Here is a 16,365-nt window from a genome sequence, read left to right on the forward strand (position 1 = left end):
ATTTTGTTCACCATGCAGTGGGTATTTTTCATGAAAAAGTTTTGTCATTATAAAGCAAGTCTTGCACTTTCCAATGCTATACTGCATTATGAAGGATTTAATTGTTCAATTAAATAACAGAAAAAAAAAAAAAGATGAATTTTATGGTTTTAATGCTAATGCAGGATTAAGATGTCTTCTTTTATGTAGATTAATGGAAAATTTAATTTTTTATCGTTTAAATTAACTTAAAGGGTGAAGAAGATATAATAAACAAAATTAAAATTTTGTTTTTATGCATTCATTAACCAACTGGCAAATATCTTAATTCTTTAATGGTTTTGGTAATTGGGTATATAGCAACAATAAAAACAAATTGTTTAAGCATAGCATTAGTTCTCTCAAAAAATGCTTCAAATACAAAAATACAGATAAAAATGTCACTAATCTTCTGCCAACAAAATTACAAATTAGCATTCAGAATGCAAAATAATTACTTCAGACACTTTTCAAGATCAGTGTTATTTGAACAATTTGTCTAAAAACTATTTCTTAAATTTTACATACATGTGTTGCTCATGTACATGTTTCATTATCATAAAATAAAACTAAAATGGCTGTATACCACCACAAGAATGAACTCAAGGTCACTGCTATACATAGTCTCTTTAAACAAGTGGAGGGATTAGCAAACTAGGGAAAAGAGGATAAATGCAGATATACAGGTCGACCATCACTAATCCGGCAATCTGTTTCCACTGCTAATTTGGACATAATTTCTGTGAATGTAATTTCAAATTTTCCAGGCCACCACTACCACTGCTGTTTTGGTGGCATTGGTTGCAGCATCAACTGTTGGCGCAAACTTGTAAACACTGGCAAGCCATTCCCACTTGTTTTTCTGCATTTATTATTATAACCTGCTCACATTTAGCCCCAGCCATGGTTCCAATGCATAAAGGAAGTGCCTTTTGTGATGTAAAGTGCAGACACTGTACATTGTTCCATAACAGATAAAGTTGAAATTCTGGAAAAACTCAACAGTGGTGTGTTGTGAGAAGTTTAACTCTGCTTAATTGTAAATTCCAGTAATTTCTCTCAGTTTCTCTTATTTTAGTAATTTTCTTTTAGCCATTCCTTTTTAGTTTTTTTTTTTTTTTTTTTACAACACACTTGTACAAACTTTCAGAAAAACAACACAATATGATGGATAATACAGCGTGCTAACGAACTTGTTTTGACAAAATATCTAACAATACTGACAAACTACTGTGATGTTTGAGAGTTTATTTTATCGCAATTAGTTTTATTGCAGCACCTGCCACGTGTCAATAAACTAATCACAAACGACCTTCATATGTATGCCATAACAGCTTCACACGTATGTGGCCGACACAGCTTCTCAAGAAATAAAGTAACTTACTGGGCCATGTCAGCCATATACACGCGATATTAAAAAAAAAAAAAAAAAAAAAAAAAAAAGACTTTTTTTTTTTTTTTTTTTTTTTTTAAGATTTTAAAGTGAAAAAAGAACAACACTGACATTAAAATATATATTTTAGGATTACTAATCAAATTATTTGCTAAATATTTTTGGCCCCTGGGGAATTTTTCTTAAACTAGCTTGGCAGTCAACTTGTTAAAAGGCAGGAGGAGGTAGTTGGCTGTTGCGTAAACTGTATGTGTTAAAATAACCACCGGTGATCCGGCAAACTCACTAATCCGGCACCCCCACAGGTCCCAACGCTGCCGGATTAGTGACAGTCGACCTGTATTTATATTATAGACCAAGACTGAAACAAAATCAGAATTAAGCCTTCATATTATTTTGTTATACATTAATATAATGACTTTTGTATACAATTAAAATTAATCTGAAAATCAAAGTGCCTAATCATTCTATCACCCTTTTTGTTTCTAAAAAAGACTACATCTGTTGGTGACTACAAGTTCATTCTCACAGCAGTATAACCTTACATGTTACACTAAAAACATAACATGTTATATGGTTACAATACATCTCAACAATTCTTATACTTGAGCAGTACCTGTATTATATTCTTAGACTTCTGTTAATGATCTGCATTTCCACAGGACTAGCTGGACTGTGCACTACACAAACAGAGTCTTTGAAATCAAAACTTGGTCCTGGAGTCTGAAAATGCCGGAATGCCATCTGCTGACTGGCAGGACTAAGACAAATCATTCATTAATGAAATATAACAATTAATCTTGCTAAAAATTAAAAAGATAACACTTAAACATTATGTGTGTGTGGATGCACACACAGACACATAGTTAATAAGGCCTGAATAAAAATATTCAGGACCCAACTAGAAAATGGGCAGTCATATGCCAAGATTTCTGAGAGAAAAAAAACTTTACCAATTCTTTTTTTTATTTTTCTTAATTTTTAATGTTTTTCCACTCCTAACAATTAGTTTATATGAGGGGAATAGGTCCTCTTCCTTTCCTTTTTGCTTTCCAACTCTTTCTCCTTTACCGCTGTGAACTAAAGTAATGGGAATAAATTAAACTACGGTACTTCAATGAGTGCCTTTGAAGATGGTATTCCAAAGATCTGCAATCATGCTCTAGGTCAGCTTACACTTGCTAATTTTCTTACCATTTAATAGGATGGTTTTTCTTGTTATATGGGAATTCAGAGGATTAATATTTTATGTTCCTGGTTGAATATCTTCTTTGTCAAATATTTTAATCCATGTCGATAGGAGAGTTATAATGGTTCTCAATTTTAACAGATGTGAAGAAGTTTACCTTCAGCCGGGGGCGGGGGGGGTTGACTGTTGGAACACTCTTCCATATGTTATTGTGGAAGTGGGTAGTTTGAATAAATTCAAGGAAGAACCAGACAAATTACTGGAGTGGTTGGACAGGTGATGTAGCAAGTTTTTTTTTTTTTTTTTTTGCTGGCATTATATAAGTTTCCTTGCTTGCATCATTTGCCACTACTAACGTCATTATGTAATGTAATTTCAGGTATGCAATTTAAAAAAAAAAATTATAATTTTTTTCCCTAGTGGCTTAAACAAATTTGTGTAAAATCCTACAGGATGTATTTGTTAGTTTGTCTGCCAAATTCATAAATTAGTCTTTTACAGTTTTCATAATTATTTAGAACAAGGGTATTGGTATCGATATTGTTATTTCTTGTGCAAGGGCTACTTAGGCCATGTTGCATTTTTTTTGGATGGTGCAGGTGCGGCATAAGCCTCAGGCTTCTTTGCACCATATGGCTAATGATGATAATAATAATAATATAATTCTTATAGAGTAGTCTTCTGCTATTTGAATTATGCCTTCTTTGCTATTTATAAGTACACCATCACTATTCTTCAGTTTCAGTATCATTTGTCTTTCTGTATGACTGCTGATTCAAGTCCTTTGTTTTCTCTTAATGCTTGTTCTACTTTTCTTGTGTTTAAGCTTCTTATGTCCTCTCTGAGTCTTTCTAATGGCTTTGCCTAAATCAGTATATTCAATTTTATCCTTGTCAATGTTTATCATGCTCTTCATTTGTCATCTTCGGTTCATCATGACAGGTATTTCTTGACTAATTTATTCTTCTTTGGATATCTTTTTACCCATAGGTTACTCAGGTTTTATCACTTTCAAAAAAGTTGTATTCCTTGTTGATATCTTGGTCCTGAAAGGTCTGCAGAAGCTCAAACTTGTTCTTAAGTTCCAGTACATACTGCTTTTTCTCCACTTCTGTTATCTCAAAGACCTTTGTATTATTTACTCGAGTCAGTTTTTTTCTTTCTTTTCTCTATATCAAGTGCGCATCTTGCCATTCTGTGATCACTTCCAATGGTTACCTTGTTCAGGATGGTAACATCGTTCACGATATATCTTCTTTTAGTGAGAATGAAGTCGATTTCATTAGTTGTTAATCCATTTCGGCTCTTCCATGTCCACTTTCTGTTCACCTTTTTTTTGAAAATAGTGTTCATTATTGACATTCCTTGAGATTCTGCAAATTCCACAAGTTTTTCACCTCTTTCACCAATTCCAAAATTTCCTACAGTTTCCCTTCCTGTGCTGTTTTGTCTCTTTCCGACGTTAGCATCAAAGTTTCCATAATAATGGTGTAGTGAGTTTTCTGTTCATCTAGAAGGCTCTCAATTTTAGTGTACATTTCTTCAATCTCTTCATCATCATGGCTCTCAATGTTAGCGCATATATCATTATAACCTTTAGTTTGTACCTCTTAGAAATCCCGAGTAGTAGGATTTACACCCTTGATGATGTACTTTTGAATTCCAAAATGTTGTTTTTCATATCTTTATGGACCAGAAAGCCAACTCTACCTTTGCTCTTTTCACCGTTTCCATTGGTGTACAGCAGATTTAGATTTGATAAACTTATAAGTGATTCATTTCTTCTTCTTGTTTCAGCCAAGCTGATGATATTCCAATTCACATTTTCTAAATCCTTTTCCATTTCTAATATCCTATCTTCACTGATGAGCGATCTTACATTGTAACAGGCATGCAATTTCAAGTTCAGTTTCCACGCATGGCAGCTTGGTCATACCCAGAGATTCTTAGCATCCTCTGCTTTCACTCTGATCCTCTCGCTGCAGTAAGAGGAGAGTGAAAGCCGCTGGGGGACTGAGGGCCATTTGTTTTGTCGTGTTGTTATGTGCTGGAGGGTTTGGTCTTTTCCTCTTCATGCTGACCAGGCATCTTGAATAGAACCACTCAACACATTCGTTGCCACCAAAGTGATGTAACAGGGCTTACCATCGAGGTGTGCATGAGTGGATTTTAGGAAGGCAGGCCAACCGGACTTCTCCTAAATCTTCTAAAAAAGAAATATATTAGAACCATCAGTGTTTTAGATTGAGTGCCTGATAACACACAGAATGCCTATTCCCCTCTGAAGTGTACCTAGTATATGTTACTAAAAATAAAATCAAAGTAAAAACAAGTTAAATAGAAAATGCACAAGCAGTGCTCCTTGTGCCAGTTCAGGTCACAGTATCATGTGATCCTCTCCTGTAAATATGTGCAGCACTGTAACTTTAATCTTACATAACACTTACAACCTATCAAAACAGTTCATTTTAAACAGGCAGAATTTTCAGTATGGTGGTATAAACATCTTGGAAATTAAAGCAATGAACACACGGTACTAGACTCTCTGCCAATTTCTGCTTGGATTTTAGTCAAATGTTTTTTTGTTGACTAGTTTTATGGGACTTGATCACAAAAGAGTTACTGAGAACTGCATTAAATGCAGCTTTAATTAACAAGTACTTTGAAGTGTAATTCCTATAGAGGTTTTGACAGGAAGTTGGAGATTTGGTGGAAATTTCACTTATTGGTGATCTACTGTTGCTGTTGTTTGATTTCATTGGTGCATCAGCAACTAAGACCATAATGACCTATTATAGCCTTAGAGTACATGTTCAAAAGTCTAAAAAAGAATTTGAGCAAATTAAAACAAATGAAATATTTTAAGGCAGGGATCCAAAGGAGCATTACTCAGCATTTTTGACCACCAAATACTGCCTACTTATGCTAAAACACTGGGATTACTGTTTTAAGGTGTTTACTTAGAATGTGGAATGCTTGCATATACTTATAAAAATCTTTATGTGAAAATTTTATATATTTGTTTTCCAAAATGTTTCATAATCATAATAAAGATTTAGTTCAAAAATTACTCACCTTCCAATTAATCTGCTAATATTTTCATTGGAGCTATTCAAGTTTTTCATATCTTTCATTCCTTCACTTTGAAGTACTCTGTTAAAAAATACATGTACAAAAATTATTTACATGTACATGTACAAAATATTATATACAGTGATTATAAATTAAGTACCGTTTTTTAGGAAATTACCTGAGAAAAACTTTGAATCTGAAATATCTATTCTTTATAAGTCTGGATTTTGACTGCTGTACATTTTCTTCCCTGCCACAATGAGTAGTTCTATTTTTTCTGTTGTATGTAGATCTCAAAGACATGGCAGGTTATGAGGTGTACATTGTCCATGCATATGCTTAAATGCAGTTGTACAAAGATATGTGCCAAGTGTAATCATTTCTAAGCAGATTATGAGAGAGAACTCTCATCTCATTTTTGCTGATTGTTTTCACTTGCATGCATTACAAATTCAGCAGATGATGGTAAGACCATTGAATTATTTGTGCAGCAATCAAAGCACCAACAACACAATAGGGATGCAAAAGTCCTCAAGAAAGGGCTACTATGTATAAAACTGGAATACCTGTTTGTGTGTGTGTGCACCCCCAGAGTGTATGTGTGCAACTGCACACACACACACACACAGAAGTATTCCAATTATATTGCAGAGAGAGAGAGAGAGAGAGAGAGAGAGATATGACCTTTCTTTAAGACAGCAATTAGTAGTATGAATACATGCAAGTCATATTAATGCATGTCCTACAATGATGAAGTAGGTGTGAGAGTTTCAAAGCATCACTAGCTGTGTGATGCAACAGTACAACCACACCTTATATGAAAGGAATTTTAACCATCACTTATAAATATGAATCTTGAACTACAAATTTTGGCCCCCACAGGGCAAAGATAACGTATATAATGATCTGTGCTAATTAGACATCTGTAGCATAGATTTGTTTTATCATCCCTCCAAGGAATACACTTTAATAATTGTTCCATATAAAGTCAAAAAGATATTTCAGTATCACACTGTACATGAAATATCACAGTCATTTTATCAAATATACCATTCATTCACATTTTACCTGTTTAATAATTTGAAGTTATAATGACAGTAATGTTTTAATTTCCTATGAAATATGAGAAATAAATAATTAAAATAAAAGTTTGATATAGCAGGGTGTTCTATGAAATTAGAGTCAAATGGAGGGGTTGTTATTTACATGATTTAGAGTTGAAAATGTTATATGAATATGTTATCCCAATCTTGAGAGTTACGGAACTATAAAATTATGTTACACTATGCATATCAAACACACATAACTTTATAGTATTTAAAGTTATGTGCATGATTGATAACAAAGTTACAGTTCTACACAAAACTGTTTTACTGTAAGTGGTAGATGAAAAGGAAATTGCAGGAATTTATAATTTCATATTTTGTTTAATTTGCAGCAGATAATAACAGTAGCGATAACAATTTTTGCTACATAGCATGATTAAAGTAATTTTTAGAAAAATATTACCAAGATGTCATATTTCAGTTATTAGTGATGGCCATACAGTGCAAAGAAGACAGGCTTTTCCTTCACCACAAAAAAAGTTTATTTTGTTTTTTTGTATTATGTTTAGGTCTGTCAATTGGTTTACAGGACAGTTTAATTTGCATTTTTGTCTCTTTGTTTGCTTAAGTTGTTCCCTGGTTATAGAGTAGTAATAGTAGTTGTTTGATTTGGCAGTGGTAAATGATGCAAGAAAGCCAGCTTATAGCAGCATCAGCCAAAAAAAAAAAAAAAAAAAACACCCCCCCCCCATTTCACCTATTCATTCCCTCCAATAGTTTGTCTAGTTCTTCCTTGAATATATTTAAGCTATCAACTTCCATAACAACAGATGGAAGTTTTTTTTTTTTTCTTCAAACAGGCCTCTGGGGTTGGGTAAATTCATATTGTGATTTTTAAATGTTTCTCACCAACCACGTATTAAAATAAGACATAGAACTGGAATTTTAAAAACTATGTGTTTACTTCTATATATTTACAATTAAAATAATAGAACACGTGATTTAGATCGTGAACCTGCTGGTACTTTAGATGCACCGAGTACAAGGAAGCTACTGCTGAAGAAGAAGGCAGGAGCCTTCGAAAGCTACGGTTGGTTTTATCGCTCGTAACCCGGTATATTTTAATGTATATTATTTGATGTATATATATATATTTTAAATATTTTATGTATTTTTAGTTATTTTAATTGTAAATATATAGTAGTAAACAAACAGTTTTTAAAATTCCAGTTCCGTGTCTTATTTTAATGCGTGGTTGGTGAGAAACATTTAAAAATCACAATAAGATGGAAGTTTGTTCCAAATCAACCAGCCGCTGGCTAAAGGCAAACTTCCACACACCTATTCTGCACCTGTGCTTCCTCAATTTGAATTTGTGCCCCCTCATATGTGTGTGTGTGTGGTCTGAGCAAAAGGAAGAATACCATCAGTATTGAGCTTTCTCAATCCATTGAAAATCTTAAACACCTCAATCAGATCACCTCGCAGGTGCCTACTCTCCAGACGAAGAGTAGGCACCTGCGAGGAATTTACAGAACTGAAGCCTTTCTCAGTAAGAGCACCTCTTTGTTCCGCCCACCTATCTTGTAGCCCTTCTCTGTACTCATTCCAGCAGCTCCACATCTTCCTAAAATGAGGCTTCCAGACCTGCAGGCAGTACTCAAGATGTTTACTAACTATTGCTTTATACAACGAGATAATCATCTCCTTATCCCTGCTAGCAGTATTCCTAAATATCATTAACAAAACCTCATGAGTGCAGCTGTCTGCACTGCTTGGAGAACTTCATATCACACTGCACAATTACTCTCAGGTCCTTTTCATTTTCCACTACCCTGAGTGTGCCGTCACACAGCTGGTATGTTACTCTGGGGTTACTGCTACCCATATGCAGTTTTGCATTTATCACTGCAAAACTTCAATTGCCATTTAGGTATAATGTAAAACTGGATAGCATAATACATATCACTGCATTTAGGAATCTATTAGCTTAGTATAGTAGTGTCAATTAAATTTATTAATCTTATTAATTTTCATTGTCAATCAATTAATTAATCTTATTAATCAATCAATTAATCTAATTAATTTTCATTGTTAATCAATTAATTAATCTTATTAATCAATCAATTAATCTTATTAATTTTCATTGTTAATCATGACTTCCATTTAAATTGTATTTAAATGGAAGTCATGCCACAGGCTAGAGCAGCAAAGCAGCGGGAAAAAAGTAGTGGGAGTGCCGTGGTTTGTGTGGGGGGATCAAAGGGGGCGATTCTCCAACGTATAAAAAAAATGTGTAACCTGTGAAATGTTTGCACACCTTTCTGGAACAGGACAAGATCCAGCCAAGGAGGATGTCTTTGTGTGTGATAGGGTAGACAGTGTGAAGAAATCAGGCTCCAACTCACGGTTCTCGTGGGCGTTTATGAAAGTTTGAAGAATAGGGTAGATGCCCTTGAAGGAATTAAAATGAGGGGGCATATAATTCCAAACTCAGAAAAACAAAAAGAAAAATCCCAAAATCAGAGATGATTATATATATTTATGTGTGTAAAGTATTGAAACAGAGCTTTGAAATCTGCACATCTGCCAAGTATGTGTTGTAAAGTTAAAGATTCCTGAAAGTTAGCTAGACAGCAAAAACTGGATTTCCGGATACTTGAATATTGAGGACACTCTATGAGAATATGTTTGATTGTTAATTGGGATTGACAGAAGGAACATTGAGGAGGATTCTCTCCCATAAGCAAGAACAGATGAGTTCTATATGAATGACCAATCTGGAGTATTGCCAAAATGACAACTTCTTGCCTGCTTCTCATGAAACTAGAAGTCCACAGGCTCTATTTTAATCTAGAATAGTTTGTTATTGACTTGAGTTATCCACAGTTCAGTCCATTGATTCCAACATGCTATTCTAATAATGGATCTATAATCAGTGTATGTCACTTTTTGATGGCAGAAAGATCCATTATCAGGATGTTCAGCAGCACAATCTGCACATTCATTACCAGGGATGCAGACATGAACGGGGATCCAACAGAATGTGCCACCTGTTTGCATGTTTGATATTGATATAATTGGGACTGGATCTGTTTCAGAATGGGATGGTGGGAAGAAGTAGTAGATTGAATGGCAGTGGCTGCACTTATGGAGTCTGCATATATAAGAGCTTGCTTGAATTGCTGCTTGGTTATATTATCTAGGGCCAGTTTTATTGCATATAATTCTGCAGTATAGATAGTGCATTCTGTAGGAAGAGACACAGCTATTGAGAAGTTAGAACAAATTGCACCTATAGCTTTGTCTGTTTTTGAGCCATCAGTATAAATAAGTAGTTTCTCTGAGTTTTCTAAGGTGTGGGCTTCATGTAGTTGCTGTAAGTTGTTATTTGGCAGGGAGCCTTTTCCCCATCTCAGAAATAAATTATCACAAGGAGGTGTCGATTCAATCCAGGGTTGTTCAGGAGGAGCAAAGTCTTTGAGGATTTACTGAAAGTTAATATTCCAACTAGCCATTAGTTCTTGCAAACTAGGACCTGCAAGGTGGTTTTCATTACGTTTATTATGGTATAGCATTATATACTGAGGGTCAAACAGGTATTCCAAGCTGGGATCAGATGGAACACTTTTAATTTTTTTGGTATAGCTATATAGCAAGGATTTTTGTCTGAGATACAGTGGGGGTTAATTTGTCTCAATGTACAGGCTGTGAACTGGAGATGTTCTGAGGGCTCCCATGGCTATGCTTAGGGCACAATGGTGAATGGTATTCAGATGTAACAAGGAATTGTTTCTTACAGAGTCATAGACGGGTGATCCATAATCTAATCAGGACCAAATTAAAGTTTTATAACAATGTAAGAGCGAGAGTGTGTCTATCGGCACCCTAGGAGTTAGCAGAGACAGCTCTTAAGATGTTTAATTTCTTTAGACAGGCCATTCTAAGATAGGCTATATGATTGGAGAAACTAAGTTTATTATCCAGATATAAACCCAATAAATTAAAATTGTTGGCAAGAGGAATCTGGTTGTTTTTTAAATATATTTCAGAATCCAGATATAATTTCCTTATTTTACAGAAATGAATTGCTGGCAATTTATTTTCTGCTAAGGAATAGCCATTCTGTTGTGTGTGTGCGCTATGGGTGTTTAATGGCACATAAGCTACACTGGCTATAGTGCCCCTGTCCATAGAGTTGTGTTAGGAAATAATAATACAGAATTGAAGGCATTTCAATTTCATTTCAGAAAAACTATTCAGAATCGATGGTATATTCCAATTTTTTTTCAGAAAACAGAAAGTTCCTTAATATTTGCCTGATCGCCAATAATATGCTTTAGTGATATTGGTTCTTGCAGTTTAGTCAGAGAAAGCAGGACTGATGTTCTATCCTGGTGATACTGAGGACAGTCAATAAGAATATGCTTGACTGTTAGATGTACTGAGCAGTGTGGACACTGAGGAGGATTATCACCTGTGAGTAGATGGAGGTGGGTCAGATAAGTATGTCCTATTTTTGCCTGTGCAAGTACCACTTCTTTTCTTCTAGTTGTTTGGATGCTTGAGTGCCAAAATTTTGGTTCCTGTTTCAACTGGAAAAGTTTGTTATTAGTCTGGGTGTGCCATAGCTCTTTCCACTGTTCAAGGTATGCTGCTTTTATGATGATATCATGGTCAGAGGCTGGAATATGAGCAGAGGTCAAATCTAATGTGCAGGGATTTTTTGCTGATATATCTGCCAGTTCGTTCCCCTTTATCCCTGAATGTGCTGGAATCCAACGAAAGTTCACTAATCGTTGACGTTATTCAGTTTTCAAGAGCAACTTCTTGATTTGGTTTAAAACATGGTGATTCATATAGGAGGAATTCTGCATTGCTCTAATTGAGCTGAGAGAGTCTGTGTAAATTAAATATTTTGAAGATGGGTAAAGATTCAAATTTTCTAGAGCTAATGTTATTCTATGTAGTTCTGCAGAAAAGTTGCTATACTCAGGTGGAAGGGAAGCTGAAATAATAGCAGAGGGAAACACTGCTGCTGCTCCAACGGCTGATTGAGATTTGGACCCACCGGTATATATTGGAAGGAAATCAACACAGCTCTGAATATGAATTGCATGGAGTTGTTTCAGGTTGAGAGTCAGTAGAAGATTCTTACCCCACTGAAGAAAATAAGAATCAAAGTTCAGTTGAGGAGGGGGAGTCCAAGGTGGATGAAAGTAATTCATTACCTGTTGACTATTGTGAAGAGGAACTTTCCAACTCTGTGATATTTCAAAAAGCCATAGGCCTGCTGGCCTTATTTTATTATGTTTATTTCTGTATAGATTAGGTAGTTGAGGATTGAAGAGGTATGGGTGAATAGGATGCAAATAGCAAATTTTTATTTTGGCTGCATACTTCAGTAATAACATTTTTCTGCAGAGGTGCAAAGGGGGTTTGTGAGCTTCAATATATAGACTGTGAGTTGGAGATGTCCTGAAGGCTCCAAGTGCAATCCGTAATGCACTGTGTTGTATAGGATCCAGCCAGTGTAGTAAACTCTTTCGGGCAGAATCGTAGACTGGAGCACCATAATCCAAACGGGATCTAATCAATGCTCTATATAGTTGAAGCAATGAGGTACGATTTGCTTCCCAAGACAGGGTGGATAAAGCTCATAGTATGTTGAGCTTTTTGAGACAGGTATTACGTACAAATTTAATGTTCAAAGAAGTTTAACTTCTTGTCAAGGGTTAATCCCAAGAATCTGATGATGTTGGCAATCGGAATGGTAAAGTCTGATGTGAAGTTCAGGATCTGTACGTAATTTGCGTTGATTGCAAAAGTGTATAGTGGCAGTTTTCTGTTGTGAAAGACTACAGCCATTGAGCACTGCCCACTTTTGTATTTTATTTAGTGATATCTGCAATTGACGTTCAACAGATCCCATGTTCTGAGAATGGCAAGAAAGAGAGAGATCATCAGCATAAAGGTAAGCCTCAACAGTATTTGGAAGTTCTTTTGTAATGGAGTCAATTCTAAGGGCAAAAAGTGTTGCACTCAGTACAGACCCTTGCAGACTCCTTCCTGCAAGAATGTTGTAGAGAGGGAGTTAAAATATTGTAGTTGATAAGAACGACTCCATAAAAAGTTCTTAATGAATATAGGCAGGTTGCCTCGTAGACCAAGGGCATGCAGGTCTCTAAGAATGCCATGATGCCAAGTAGTATCAAATGCCTTCTCTATGTCGATGGAGACCATAACGAGGTGTTCATTTCTCACAAAGGCACTGTGAACTTCAGACTCAGCCTTGATCATGAGATCTAAGGTAGACCTGTTTAGGCAAAAGCCATGTTGACTATTACTCATTAGATTTTGGTCTTCAATTATCCAAGCAAGTCATCTGTGGATCATTTTCTCAAGGATTTTACCGAAGAAATTGGAAAGAGAAATTGGCCGGTAACTAAAAGGACTAGAGGGATCTTTGCCGGGTTTCAAAAAGGCCAAAACTGTGGCATGGTGCCAAGACGTAGGATAGATATTTTCCAGAAATATTCAATTATAAAATAACAGCAGTAGCTGCAAATGTTTGTCATCAAGGTGCTGTAACATGATGTAATATATTCCATCGGGCACTGCTGCACTGTTGTGTGTGTTTTTCTAATGGCTTGTAGAAGTTCCAAATACTGAAGAGGCTGGTTATATGGTAAGATAAGAGATGTGCAAAAGCTGATGGGTCGTGGTTAAGTGATGTTCTTAATTTTCTGGAATTCCGGTGAATAGCTTGATGCCAATGAGACTCGGGCAAAAGTTTTTCCTAAGGCATTTGCTACATCTAGGGGTGCAGAGAGTTCTTGCCCATTCCACGAAAGAATTGTGGTAGGGATGGATGGAAACTTGCCAGAATGCTGCCTAATTTTCTTCCATATTAATCTGGAATCAGTTTAATCTGTTTGCAGTGGATGCAAACAGAGTCCAGGAACCTTTCTTGGCTTGTCTTTGTATGAAACGAGCTTTTGCCCCTTATTTCTTATAGTTAATGAGATTAGCTGTGGTTGGGATCGTCTATATAAATTCCATGCTTTATTTTTTTTCCCCTCTTTGCTTTCGTGCATTCGTCATTCCACCAGTAGTTAAAATGCCACCAGGCCAGGGGATTCGTCAATGGAACTGGGAAAAAGGGAGACAGGTAATTACAGACCTGTTAGTTTAACTTCTGTTCCAGGGAAATTAATGGAGGCACTGGTTAAAGAAGCATTGCAGAATCATCTAGACAAGACTTCAGTTATAGCTCAGACACAGCTTGGGTTTGTTAAGGGGAAGTCTTGTCTGACTAATTTGATTGGATACTATGATATAGTCACAAAGGAACTGTATGCAAAGAATAACTTGGAAAGAACAAGGAATTGAGTTTTTAGCAGCTGATAACAATCGGGATGTGATATATTCTGTCACTTCATCTATGGGTTGTAAACGTATAATTTCCTCATTTGGTGTAATTGCTGACTGAAATTTTACCCAGTTGGCTCGAGAGAATTTCCACTTCCTGTAAGGTTTTGGTAAAGGCAGTTGTGTAGTGAGCAGATTACATATAATTGGAAAATGGTCAGTGCCCATGGGATCATCCATAACAGACCATTCCATGACTGGAAACAGTATCGGTGAGCATATCGAGAGATCAATTGCAGAAGTTTGTTCCAGTTGGCAATTTTCTGTAAGTAGATCCACTAGTATTAAGGATGGTAAGGTTTTGCTTATTCAGAAGGGTTTCAATTAGTCAGCCATATCTATCTAATTCAGAAGATCCCCATAAGGGGTGGTGACTATTGAAATCTCCCAACAGACAGACAGGGGGAGGTAATTGTATAAGATCTTCAAGATCTTTGTAAGAGGAGGGGTGATTTGGTGGAAGATAGATTGAAACAGCGTTATTGCAATCTGTGTAATGAAACGTACAGCTTCAATTTCTGTTTGAAGAACAATTTGTTTGGCTGGGATCTGTGAGAGTTGATCAAGATGGCTACACCATCACAGGCAGTATTCAATGTAATGTGATTTTTTCAATATATGGAGTAGTTCTTTATGGAGGTGGATATTTTAGAATTTAAATAGGTTTCCTGTAAGCAGAAACCAACTGGAGAGTAGCGATGAATAAAGTAATGAATATTGTCGATATTGCTACAAAGTCCTCTACAGTTCCATTGTAAAATGTAAGGCATTACTTGAGATGACTACAAGAAGCTGTATCTGACTGCTTTTTCAGTATGCAGTTTTATGGCAGTCGGTCTTCTGTTTGTCTTTTTTTGGAAATGTAGGCTGTCCAGTGTTCATATCTTCTTCCACATGTATTTCTAGAATTGGATCACCCTGGTTGGAAGAATAATCAGCATCTATGGATAATTCTTGGATATTCTTTCTTGAATTGGAAATTTGACTATGTGATGTACTAGCAATCATTGGAGGAGGAGGAGGAGATGTTGCTGGTATTGTAAGAGGAGTGTTACTTGTCTGGTCTGAGTGCTTAGGGATACTGGACTGTTGCTGAGAGAGAACAGCTCGAGCCCAGTCAGAGATTGATATATTTGAGGGGACGGTAACATCAGTTTGGGTGGACACCGTTTGTTGTTTTTTGTGCAACATTTGGATAGGTATGTTTGGGCAGTATGAGTTTGGGCTGTAGGAGCAATTATTTCTCTTGCTTCTTGTGAGAGTGACCATACTTTTGGCACTTGTACCATCTCAAGGGATTGGGAATATATGGACGAACATGGCAAAGTAGATAGTCAGCTTTTACTATTGACGGTAGGTTTGGGGAATTAATGTAAGAATAATATTCCTGGTAGGGGTAAGGTTATTGTCTTTTTTAATCATGATTCTTTTTGATGCAATAACATTTTGATCATGAAGCTCTTGAGTTATTTCATCCTTTGTTGCATTCAACAGATCCCAGCTAGAAATCACACCTTTGGATGTATTTAAGGTAGTAGGGGGAGATACGTTAATTGGTATCCCAGCAAAATTTGAAAGTTGTGTTTCTCTCTCTCTCTTTTTTTTTTTTTTTTTTGGTAGTTGTTGGCGCATCAGCTTCTGTGGCCATAATGCACCTCCCAAGGTTTTTGCAGTACTTTAATCCAAGCCCAAGGTGGGATTCGAACCTGCGACCTTTGGGTTGCCAGGCAGGCACTTTACCCACCCGGCTAGCCCGGTCGGCTTGTGTTTCTCTAAATGTCTACAGTTTGTTGTTTCTAAAAGTATGTCTCCAGACTGCAGCCTCTTCACAGTCTTAGGAGATCCTGCAATACTCTCCAGGTGTTTCTGGATGAGGAAAGGAGATAATTTGCTGAGAGGTTGTTCTGAAAGTGAATGTAAAATTAGAAAGGAAGGAAACTCTTTTGTTGTTATATTTTGTTTTCAACCTCTTGGGTTGTGAACTGTCTTCAGTTTCAGTCTGTGGCCGAGAGCTTGTCGGCTCTAAAGGTGGATAAACATTTTGCTCCATCTTTGCTCCTTTTGGCCCTTGGTAGATGAGCTTTTCTGCCAAGGATTCTGGCCGTGCCATGGGGAGGCAGGAGCAGTGCCTGGTGTGACCAAGCAAAAAGTAGTAGTGGGGGTTAGTAATAAAACTATGAGAAAAAAGAAAGGTGGCTTTCCTTTCTTGCTCTGTA

The 16,365-nt window shown here is 36.2% G+C and overlaps 1 protein-coding gene across 1 annotated transcript in view; it reads right to left on the reverse strand.

The window, feature by feature from the left end:
• Positions 1–2,032: 2,032 nt before the first annotated feature.
• LOC150077482 (uncharacterized) overlaps positions 2,033–16,365 on the reverse strand; it is a 142,743-nt gene continuing 128,410 nt past the window's right edge. Inside the window, exons 11-12 of the mRNA XM_090385916.1 lie at positions 5,676–5,753; positions 2,033–2,171 (exon numbers count right to left, since the gene is read on the reverse strand). Of these exons, the coding sequence (XP_090242042.1) occupies positions 2,033–2,171; positions 5,676–5,753 (217 nt within the window). The remainder of the gene's footprint in view (positions 2,172–5,675; positions 5,754–16,365) is intronic.

The sequence above is a fragment of the Mastigoproctus giganteus genome, chromosome 12, assembly GCF_048544385.1.
Source record: "Mastigoproctus giganteus isolate SK-2022 chromosome 12, ASM4854438v1, whole genome shotgun sequence".
In the NCBI taxonomy this organism is placed as follows: Eukaryota; Metazoa; Arthropoda; class Arachnida; order Uropygi; family Thelyphonidae; genus Mastigoproctus; species Mastigoproctus giganteus.